At 38.1% G+C, this 12,324-nt stretch overlaps 1 protein-coding gene across 7 annotated transcripts in view; it reads left to right on the forward strand.

Moving 5' to 3' along the window:
• The first annotated feature begins 2,474 nt into the window (after positions 1 to 2,474).
• Positions 2,475 to 12,324, forward strand: part of LOC124795153 (putative transferase CAF17 homolog, mitochondrial) — a 61,999-nt gene continuing 52,149 nt past the window's right edge. For 3 of the 7 annotated variants that reach the window (XR_007016652.1, XR_007016650.1, XM_047259041.1), the window contains exon 1: positions 2,545 to 3,873. Coding sequence is in view for 1 of the 7 variants with exons in the window: in XM_047259041.1 (XP_047114997.1) it covers positions 2,785 to 3,873 (1,089 nt within the window). In the remaining 6 variants the exon portion in view is untranslated. Of the gene's footprint in view, positions 3,874 to 12,324 lie in introns of all 7 variants that reach the window. The other 4 variants (XR_007016651.1, XR_007016654.1, XR_007016655.1 and 1 more) reach the window with 4 other exon arrangements.

Here is a 12,324-nt window from a genome sequence, read left to right on the forward strand (position 1 = left end):
TTGGCATCATGAAAAATCGATGTTTTGTCTAAAACAGAAAAAGCTGTTAGTACAAACAGTACACATAACAGGTGTGGTTTCTCGATTTGTTTAAATCTATTATAACGCTGTCTGCTAAATAAAACTAAACAGTCATTTCCACTGCTGCAGCGAAAATAACAGATGTCAGGTAAACAAGACAATTTTTGCACGAAACGTCATTTTAATGTGCTTGATTTACACATATAACACGATGGAATTCGCAAAGTACTGTAATTAAACTTATATTACTACAAACAAACAGTATTATTTAAGAAAACAGAGAAATAGCTCCCTTGTCCGTCATATGCTCCAGTTTCACATGTAATAGATTGAAAAGACGACCTATGGCTTCCTTTCGCAAGCGAAATTTGGATATCAATTCGGGATCGGCGTCATTCCACTTTCTTCTCCTTCCTCACTCTCGTGAACAGTTCAGCTAAAATTTCGTCATCACTGTCTGCATCTGTCACTATTCCTGCTGTCTTGATATGATTTTTTTATTTATGCCTGTTGGTTCCATATTCTACAAAGGGTGTATTCGTAATATAGGGAAAGTCAAATAATACAAGATCATGTGAGCATTATATATATCAAGCAAATACTAATTTTCTATAAACGATTGGTTGCAAACAGTATTACAACCTGCATTTTACTGGTGTAATTTCAAGTGAATATTTAAAACAGCAGAGTGAATAGAAGTACACACTTTTATCCCAGTACCACAAATAAATAAATAAAGTTACATTTTTCATTATGATTTAAATTAAAATACAAAATTTTTATTTTCATCACATAAATAAGTTCAAGTTACTTAACAGTGTAGAAAATATGGTAGTACACATTTTAACCTACGGTATAAATAAATTTCCATTTTATCATTATAATTTATGTTAAGAATTCACAATTTTGTCTTCATGATGATATAGTAAAGATTTTCTTTTAACAGTGGTTTTTTAATCTAACTGTATTCCTGTATTTTTGCTCGTGTAGTTGGCTTATTACTCTAGGAATTCGTTCATTTTATAAAAAGAACGTTTTTAGTTTCCCTTTGAATGTGTGGAAGTTATTAATTTCCTATTTTATATTGATGAGGGGCATGTTTGTTATGGGTGCAGGGCCTAGGTGGAAATTTTTCGTTTGTCTGTGTTATGCTTCTGAATGTTACAATTTTTCTCGAATAATTCCTTGTTGCTGGCTACAAACTTCATCAGTGAGTATACTTAAATTGATTTGCAATAGTAAATATCCTGCAAATCTTAAAGAGACCTCTGTGGGATATTCTGTTAGAGACCCCCACATATTAACCTGAATGATCATTTGGGTAGTCTGAAGACCACTTCAACTCCTGAAGCATTTCCCCAGAAGATAATGTCATAGGAGAGTACAGAATCCACAACAGGCTGATTTCATTTTAATCTGTCTTTGAGGGAAGCAGGTTACAAGATGTTTGAGAAATAATTCCAGGAATGAATTGAATTTCTCGTTCATTGTGTCTACCTGGTGCGCTTCTTCCCATTGTTCGTGGTGTGAACTGTTTCTAAACAAGCTAGTAGATTACATATTTATTATTCTAATATGTTTAACCTTGATATGACCACTTACTGTTTTTCTATTGGCGAATTTTAAGGTTCACAATTGATCATCGTGATCAGAGAGGCCATTTAATATGGTTTGTGTTTTTAGGTCACTGTAAATTGTGGAGTTCTTATTCCCCAGTTAAGCTCGCTAATAGGCCAGAAATCGACGGTTAAGTTATCCCGCGTTAATTCTCCAGTTAGGTGTTATTCCAGATTTTCACAACGCATTTCTCGCGCTATTCCGAGATTGGAGCTTAACTGGCTGTCATGCGGAGTTGTACAACTGGCCGTAAGTAAACTAATAAGTCTTTAGAGATATTAAAATAGGCTGAATCATTGACTGATCAGAGGTTCTTCTCAATAGTATAAAGTTTGGTTACAAAACTAAGTACTAGTACAGGGAATGCTAAATTTACAACAGTTCTGGCCCTGACCAACTCTAGGAATTAGAACAGAGCATAGCTGTTGAAATAAGAAGTTATTTCCCAAGGTACTCACAGGAAATATAAACGGTTGACTTTTGTATACAGGAAGAGATGCAGCCCAGTTGGTATTCAAACTTAGGTTCATTCAATCGAAGATGTTTTATGGATTAGATTTCTTCCCCTGCCGATTAGTCTACGATCAGTGTGTTTCAGGCTACCGAAAGATTTCTACGAGAAATTCATTTTCGCACTCAATATTTGTACGGGCGTCTTCATTTAATTAATGTTTCTGTAAGATCTAGGACTAAAATATGTAGAACAATATTTATGCCCGCACGAATTATTTCGGTTGATGCCATCTAGAAAACGATGCCAGTAGAAATACTTATTGCACACGTGGAAACTGGCTTCTGATGTCATGGCATGTGCAAGTTTTCATTGCCAGTGGTGGCCCAGTTTCACAGTATGGCGACAAATCATGTATTTTTTTGTATGTTGGTGCTACTGTCGGAACCTGACAATAATATTATTGTTTACATAGTATTGAGTGTTACGTGTTTAGAGGTATGTTTGGATTCATGTCGTTCATGTAGATCGTTAATTTCCCGCAAAATGTAAATCAGAGCATACGATGAGATATCTCTTATCGTTGACGTTGTTTGTAAGTAAACCGTTGTTCTCATATTTTTTCAAGCGTTTACAGATAAGAATCAGATTCATCTTGGAGACTGCTCTGAACTGTACATAATCAAGAATACAGAATGTTTACGCTACTGAGCAGGAGATCACTGAAATGTTTTCAACTTACCGCATTGAACAATAGAACATTTACTGAATCGTTTTCCAAATCAAGAGGAAATGTTTATGCTGTAGAAAATCTTACGCAACGTGGGCTTCTGAAGGTGCAAGGAGTTGATGTTCACAACTTTTTGCAAGGACTAATAACAAATGATATCCGTCATTTAGAAAGTATGAATTCTATTTACACGTTGTTTCTGAACGTAAAAGGACGTGTTATGTGTGATACAATAATTTATAAAACTAGAGAAGAAAATGTTCTTTTGATTGAATGTGATTCGTCTTACATTCATTTACTTCAAAAACATCTTAAGTTATACAGAGTACGCAGGAAAATCGACATAGATGTTGCTGACGATAAATTGAAAGTATGGGTTTTTTATAGACCGATTGATGAATTAGATTTCTCACAAGGGAAAGTTTCGTATGCCAAGGATATCGTATCACCTGAAACTCTTGGACTTTACAGTCATCGTGATGATGTGATCATATGTCGCGATCCAAGAGTAGCGGCACTGGGATATCGTGTTGTTGCCCCCGTAGATGAAATTGTTCGTGATACTTTTGCAAAAGAATTAGGTGGTGGTTCATTATATGATGGATTCTTGAATTACAGAGTTCACAGATACGTTTTAGGAATAGGAGAAGGCATATGTGACCTACCACCTGGAGTGTCTTTCCCTTTGGAAGCAAATAGTGATTATCTGCATGGTGTAAGCTTTCACAAAGGTTGCTATATAGGACAAGAACTTACAGCACGAACGCACCATACTGGTGTTGTTAGGAAACGCTTGATGCCAGTGTTTTTTAGGTCCAAACCAGAAATAGAAATACCATCTGATGCACCTATACAGCTACTAGACTCTTCCAAAAAATCAGTCGGTAAATTGAGGGCCGTGGAAGGTAAAGTTGGGCTGGGGCTGTTGAGAGTAACAGAAGCCATAGCAGCAAAAAATATTACTGTGATGGGCATTATAGGAGAGACTTGCAAACCACAGTGGTGGCCACAGGAAGCTCCGAAGGATCGCCTTGCTGTGAGCCGGGAAGCATGAGTGAGTTTTGAAAAATGTTGTTGTATGTATATTTTGTTATATATTTGATTTTTCCTGTTTGCTCGATTGTAACCTTCAATTTTAATGGTGTTCAGTAATGCCCTACAATGGTGTTATACAGTTTGCTGAAAACTGCTCCTTTGGAAGTAAAACATCTGTTTTATCATCTTACTGAGAAGTTGTTCTCCCCTCATTTTCTTAATATTGCAGTAAGTATTGTGAAAACTGTCAGAGAATAAAGTTTATATACTTACTGCAAGAACTGAGGCCTATTTAGAGGGTTGTTAATGGTTCAAACAACAGTTTTCAGTCAACATGCCATTGTGGATTGACACACATTGTAATACATTGATGAGTATTTGCATCTGAAACTGGCAATAGCTCAAAACCGGCTAGTTGTGCGTGTTCCAGTAAATCAAACAGCCTAATGCCAAACATAATTTTCCACAAAAATCGGCTTGATTGCTGAAAATACCAGCTTTTATATCAGAAATAATGTAATATACGAACAGGTTCCTAGCTTTTAGTGATTTAATGACCTTTGTAATCACCTTAATGGTTGTGTGTTTGTAACTAATTTCTGTTGTTGGATACACAGTGTCTGTTGAGTAATTTCATGTGCTTGCATTTAATTTTAATTTCTGTGGTTACTGCCACTTTTTAGAAGAATTAGATATTTAAATGTTTCATAATTTCTGTCACAGTTTGTAAATGTATCTTATTTAACAACACTCAAATTCATTTTTAATTTGCTCTTATATTGTTCAATACTTAGTGCATAGTGTATGACTTATACTTTCTTTAATAACAGGCTATTCTAGCAATATGTAGTTTCAACTCTCAGTTACAATCTAGCCTCTAAATTATCATTCTCTCATTATGACAAAAAATAATATAGTATCAGATGTTCCATTTTCTCATCCTGTTCCTGCCCATTTTTTTTCACAACTGTCTTAAGAAAGAGCATGATTCAGAATGACGTGGGAATGTCAATGTCTCTGGATGGTTATTCTTGCAGGACTGGTTGTTTTGTACTTTGGGCTGTCCCCTTGTAGCAGGCTTCAAAGTCCCTCTTGAACACTTTCAGCTCTGGGGAAGCAACATATTCCCAAACTATAAAGCAAAGCAAACATAAAACATCTCAAATATATTCTCACTCCTCTCCCACCTGGAATATTTCACATCGTCGTCAGTGCAACCTCATTCAATACCGTAACACAAATGGCCTCTTAGCTACCTGACTGCCTCCCAAATTTCATGCTTACCCAAAACTGCTTCACATCTGCGGATCAGAGTTACAAACATATAAGAGGTTTAGCTGCAGGAACCAGGATGGCCTCAACTTGCTCATGGATTTTGTGGAAGAGAGATTCATCAGTACCCAGAGGCTGAGCCCCCTGGTTCGGTATAGATTTATCGTTGTAATCATTTTGTGTTGGGAACTCTGGTGAAGAAACCCTTTGCTTTGTGCAGTAGTTCAGTTCCTTTTCACAATTGAAATTCAACTTGTCCTTTTCCAAACACAAAGTGACCTTCCTTAGCACCGACTGCAGAAAGACAGCTAAAACATTCTTCATAAGGATAATGCATACTACACAAGCAAAGATTACTTAGATGATTCAGAGTAGTGGTTCATCCTGCCACATTAAAATTATTGATCAAAGAAAATCATGTGCGAAGATCTATAGAACATGATAATAATATCTTGTCATTTCTCTTCTTCTTCTTCTTCTTCTTCTTCTTCTTGCATTATGGCCTCTGTAGGGCCATGGGTAGCCCCTTCGTGGACTGCATTTTCCTTTTCTTCTCCCAGAACCTCTTCATTCTTTCTCTTCTTCCGAGACCTTCAGTGTCCTTTTCTCCTGTCGACTCCACTGGTGACACTCTAATCTTTTCCTGTATTCTTCTCTGTCGTTGATCTCTGGCATATTGGTCAGTGTATATTTGTTCCTCCAATTTTCCTTTCCTTCGACCTTGATCCGCAATTCCAACCAGTCCTTCCGAAGTTCAACAAACCACTTGGTTCCTTTCTTTCCCCTTGTCCTCCCTGTTTTTTCCCACACTCTCTTTGTCATTCTGTCCATACTCATTCTAACTACATGTCCAGCAAACCTTGCCCTTTTGAGTGTGATTTCCCCAGATATTGTTCTCATGTTCCTGTACAACTCTTCCCTATGTCTTTGCATCCACCTTTTTTGGGACCTAGTATATTTCTCTCTTCTTTCTCTAGTTGTTCTGGCCATTTATTCCTAGTCTCATCATCTCAGCAGCATATAATACTGCATTCCTCACTGTTGCCTTGTAGTGGCTTACCTTTGCCTCTGTGGATATATTCTTTTTATTGTATATATCTCTCGTCATACAGGAGGCTGACCCCATCTTCTTTATCCTCTCTGTTATTCCCTCCTTGCTCCTGTTCCTTCCTTTTATAAATATCTTGTCATTTACTTACATTGGGTTGGGGGGGGGGGGGGGGAGGGTTGTCTTCAGTGTGATTACACTATTTATCCACTAGCAGTCAGAAGAAAAACTGGAATTTCTACTGAGCTAAACATGTCATTCATCATTAGGTGATGCTAACTCTGTTTTAGGCAGATCAAGAGGGGTACATGAAGACATGCACAGGTCATAGTTGCATATTTATGGGCCTGAGTCTGTTTTCTGAACAGACTATAGTTAGTGCAAGGGGCATAGCAACATGTTTGTGCTCCAGGAGTCATCAAAGGGTGGTTTTGGTGTGTGCACTGATGAAGTGAAAACATATATTTTATTATATGTTATTTGGAGCAGATTGTGTGTAAATTAAAGAACATTTAGGGACAAACCGACTGAGGCAGTGCAGTTGTTAAGAAAGTGGCATTGTATTCAGGAGGATGGAGTTTGCTCTGTACAGCCCTCCTCATTTAGGTTTCCCGTATTTTCCCTAAATCATTTCATTTAAATGTCTGGCTGGTTCCTTCACAGTGGCCTTGGCCAATCACCTGTCCTCTCCTCATAAATGTGTACCTATATATTCTGGGTGTATGCATATTTTGAGCAATTTATTTTCATTGTATAATGATGAGAAATCATATGTCTAAGTAAGATTATCCTTGATGGATAAATAAATGAAATTGAATCTCATTGGTACTTACCACTGAACTTCAGTCAGTGTAGAACCAGACAATAAGCAACACTTCTTCAAAATTGCCTGTTACCTTCCCTTCAACATCAAATACTCCCTCTACTACAACCTAGGCATTCGTGACGAATGCATTTACTCCAACGCCAAGACCCTTAATACCTATACCAGCCACCTGTTTCACATGTTTGTCTTGAGCAACTGTTTCGTGGACCCTGTGTTATCCTGCTTTCCCTCTCCAACAAGTACAGCTTCAGCTTCTAGAAGCACGCCCCCACCCCCATTCCTTTTTCACCCAGTACCACACAGACCCCAGGTGCCTCAATATATTGACCTGCGGAAGCTGTGAGTTTCTCACATGTAACCTGGAAAATAATAAATTATATCTTTCCAGTGCCATCCACTTCCACCTTCATAACATTCTTATCGAACTGTATGACATTACTATCCCTGCAATCATTTATGCTGTAAAACCTTCTTCCTGCACTCAACCACTCCAATCCCACTGTCATGAAAGGCAGAACAACATGTGATGCCTCACACCTGCTTTAACATGTATTCACTGCGTAGCTATTGATGTAGGAGTGACCATTAGTAAGCTGATTTGAGTGTGCAGAACAACAAATAGTCACAAAAGAGCTGTAAGCCTTAGAGTAGGCTCCTCCAATGCTGCCTCTTGGGGACAGATGCCTGTAGGCACCCATCAGCTCAGCCTCATAGAGGCACAGGTAATGTAGACTATCTGCAAGGTAGATCTGTTGCATGCTTTCTGCACTTGCATAAGCTACTTCACTGTCCCTGCCCTTAAGTGTTCAGCAAGGGCAGTAATATTATGTACGAGATCAAGTTTGTGAGATTAGTATGTTGTTACTGATGAAGACAATGGAGGATGTCATCGAAGGTTGAGGCTTTACTCATATTTGACCCGATGTGGATCAGTTGATACTGTATTGATACAGGATGTTGGTATCATCCCATGGCATAATTATGTTTTGGTGTACATTGTCATATTTGCAAAAACAGTGAGAAAACAGAATGTTAAATATTTACAGATTTGTTTTTCCTACTCGTCTGCATTAGCTAACATTTTTCTACACTTAGAGGTAGCAGCCATTCATCATACCAGCTAGAAACTTGGTCTAAGTTATCTTGTATCCACCTACAGTCACTCAATGATGACACCTTCCTGTTCACCACAACACTATCAGCAAACAACCACAGAATGCTACTTACTATGTCTGCCATATCATTTATGTATATAGAAGATAAAGGGTGGTCCTATCCTCCTCCTGTGGGGCACTTATGGCAATGCTCTCGCCTCTGATGAACACTCGCCATCGAAGACAACATGCTGGCTTCTGTTACTTAAGAAGTCTTCTAGCCACTCGCACATCTGGGAGGCTATTCTGTATACTCATACCTTCTTTAACTGTTCGCAGTGGGGTACCTTGTCAAAAGCTTTTCAGAAATGTAAAAATATGGGATCTGCATGCTGTCTTTCATCCATAGCTCACAGCATATCATGAGAAAAGAGCAAGCTGAGTTTCGCATAAGTGATGTTTCCTAAAACCATGATGATTCGTGGACAGAAGCTTTTCCATCTCTAGGAAATTTTTATATTCGAACAGGGAGTATGTTGACAAATTCTGCAGCAAACCAGTGTTAAGGCTATTGGTCTGTTCTTGTATCCTTCTTATATACAGGAGTCACCTGTGCTTTTTTTCCAGTTGCTTGGAACCTTGTCATGGGCGAGAGATTCATGATAAATCCAAGATAAGTAAGGGGCGAATGCTGTGGATTACTCTTTGTAAAACCGAATTTGGATTGTGTCTGTACCTGGTGACTGACTTGTTTTCAACTCTTTCATTTGCTGTTAATTTCTTGTAATAAGTTTCCACAGCATCTATAAATTTTTTAAATGAAGTCATCTTGCTTGCAGATGTCAGTATTTAATTTTACAGTTGCAATTTTGGCATTAAGCCATTTTCAGAACTAAGATATTGATGTGAATAAGTTTATATTACACAGAGATAACAATGTAATAGGCAAATGAAAGAACAACTTTGTCTGGGGTGCATATTTACATGTCCTCCATCCAGGAGTCTGAGGGACGGTCGGATGAATGTGTGTGTGTACGATTGCCCAGTGTGAACGATTCCTTAAACTTGAATTTTAAAACTTCCTCTTTCCTTTTGCTGTCTTTCACTGCCCCATCAGACTGTTCAAAAAGTGACTGAATTAGACCCACTTAGTGATTTTGTGTAGGACCAGAATTGTCTCATGTTCTTGGCAATATATTTTGCTAAGTTATGACAATGATAGTAGTTGTACACTTAACACATTAATCTTTTTACAACTGCATGACTCTCTGCTATTGCCTGTTGTCACTAGCATGTTCTCTTTTGAACCCATAGTGCAATGGGTTTGCTTCCTTAGTATTTACTGAATTTCGCTTAAAACCACGGTCGGTCTTTTCTGTCCTTAATCCACTTATTTGACACATATTTCTCCAGAGCACGATTTACAATCCATGTAAGCTTTGCCCATAATTCATGCGTGGCCATCATACTTTAACTAAATATCAATTCATTGTCTGAGTGGGATGCTAGCAACTGCTTATCTGCTCCTTCTAGCAGAAGTACTTAACTGCTTCTGTGCTAGCTACAGTTAGTCTCATCTTAAACTGCTTCTGTGCTACCTATAATTAGTCTCATCTTACCTTCATGATCCTTACAGTAGTGATATGTCTGGGGCAGCAATAACCACGCAGTTGAATGCCCCGCAAACCAAATAGCATCACCATTATCATCAGTGATATGTCTGGAGCTGAAGAATAGCTCTTCAATCCTCACTTAATATTAATTCTTCAAATTTTGTAAGTTGGCTTTTAAGGGATAATTGACATCTTATCTTCAAGCTCCTGCCGGTTCAGGTTTTTCCAACTTTCCAAGACATTCTTCAATGAGTCGGACAAACTTGTGACCATTCTTGCCACTCTTCTTTGTATATGTTCAGTAACCTCTGTTTGTGCTATTTGCTATGGGTCCCACACACTTGTGCAGTATTTTAAGACTGGGTGTAAAAGTGATTTGTAAGCCATCTCTGTGCAGCCTGCCTGCATTCTCCCAGTGTCCTCTCAATGAACTCAAGTCTGGCACTTGCCTTACCTATGACTGAACCTATGTGGTCATTCCATTTTGTATATATACAAAGTGTTACACAGCTGTGTGTATGAGTTGGCTGATCCCTTTTGTATTGTTGTCATAGGATACTACATTTTAGTGTTTTGTAAAGCACACAGTTTCAAATTTGCGATTATTAGGTCACAGCAAAACTGTGAAAAAGTTTGAGATTACTGTTAATAGTTTCTGGCAAGTCATGAATATACAGCACACCTGAAGCAACAAGTTTCATACGATACCCCATATAATCACACTTTTCAGAAGTCTAAAAGTATTGCATTCACCTGACTGACCTGATCTATTACTTTCAGGATGTCATTTGAGAAAAGTATAAGTTGGTTTTCCCATTATCAGTGTTTTCACAATCCCTGCTGTTTGACATGGAGGAGGTGATTCTGTTAGAGGTTGTGTGAATTCAAAATGTGTTCCGCACTTCAAAAACCAGTAGATGTCAATGACATTGGGTGGTACTTTTGTAGATCACTTCTGCTACCATTGTTGCAAACAAATATAACTTGTGTTTCTTCCAGTCATTAGGCACAGTTTTCCATTCAATGAATCTATGATATATTATGGTTAAAATGCATGCTAATTGAGCTGCATATTCTGTGTACAATCTGATGAGGGTTACATTGAGCCCTGGAGTCTACTTTAATTTTCGCAATTTGAACTGTATCTCAAAGCTATGAACACTACTTCTTATATCACTCATCTTTGCAGTTCCGCAGGAAGTGAATTGGGGGAGTACTTCTGTACCTCCCTTAGTAAAGGAACATTTGAAAATACTGTACAGCATTTCTACTTTTACTTTGCTATCTTCAGTTTCAGTTCCTGTGTCACACATGAATGTGAAATCTTTGGTTTCATTGACATCCTTTATGTGTGACCTCGGTATCTTTGGGTTTTGTGAGAGATCTTTTGATAAGATTCTTCCGCAGTAGTCATTGAAGACTTAACGTGTTGGTTTCTTGACATCAAAACATGTTTTATTCAACATCTCTCTAATCTAATCTTCATAGCTCTACTATGCAGTAGTCATTGCTTGGGGAATTCCATTACAGTGACTGTAAACCGTGGAGGATCCCTCCCATCATTAACTATTCTACTACTTATGTACCTGTCCAATGCACATTCTTTGAAACTTGAGCCCCAGACTTTCTACATGCGCCTGCCAAAAGGTAAATGTTTTGAGTTCCTCTTTGAGACATGACACATCTGCCTCTTTATCTAGCTTACTCAACATGTAAATCTTCTTACTTGATTTAGCTGCTCTTTATGCACAAGTAATTATTGTTGCTGCAACAGCCTCATGAGTTAGTGCAGATTGTAATATGTAATGGATTCCAATTGTGTCATGGATGGGTTAAGTATGTGCTTACACTATGCTATCATTTCTGGCAAACGGCTATTCTGTTGTCACTACCCCTGCATGCTTTCTAGAAACGTTTCCAGATCCCTTCAGCTACATGACTTTTCTAGATAATCTTCAGTATTCTTGTGCAGCACCACATTTCAGAAGCATATAGTCTCTTCATGTCTATGCAGATTTTAAATTGTAAGACATTTCCAGGGGCAGATGTGGACTCTGACCACAATCTATTGTTTATGAACTGTAGATTGAAACTGAAGAAACTGCAAAAATGTGGGAATTTAAGGAGATGGGACCTGGATAAACTGAAAGAACCAGAGGTTGTACAGAGTTTCAGGGAGAGCATAAGGGAACAATTGATAGGAATGGGGGAAAGAAATACAGTAGAAGAAGAATGGGTAACTTTGAGGAATGAAATAGTGAAGGCAGCAGAGGACCAAGTAGGTAAAAAGACGAGGGTTAGTAGAAATACTTGGGTAACAGAAGAGATACTGAATTTAATTGATGAAAGGAGAAAATACAAAAATGCAGGAAGTGAAGCAGGCGAAAATGAACACAAACATCTCAAAAATGAGATTGACAGGAAGTGCAAAATGGCTAAGCAGGGATGGCTAGAGGACAAATGTAAGGATGTAGAGGCTTATCTCATGAGGGGTAAGATAGATACTGCCTACAGGAAAATTAAAGAGACCTTTGGAGAAATGAGAACCACTTGCATGAATATCAAGAGCTCAGATGGAAACCCAGTTCTAAGCAAAGAAGGGAAAGCAGAAAGGTGG

The sequence above is a fragment of the Schistocerca piceifrons genome, chromosome 4 (genome assembly GCF_021461385.2).
Source record: "Schistocerca piceifrons isolate TAMUIC-IGC-003096 chromosome 4, iqSchPice1.1, whole genome shotgun sequence".
Taxonomy (NCBI): domain Eukaryota; kingdom Metazoa; phylum Arthropoda; class Insecta; order Orthoptera; family Acrididae; genus Schistocerca; species Schistocerca piceifrons.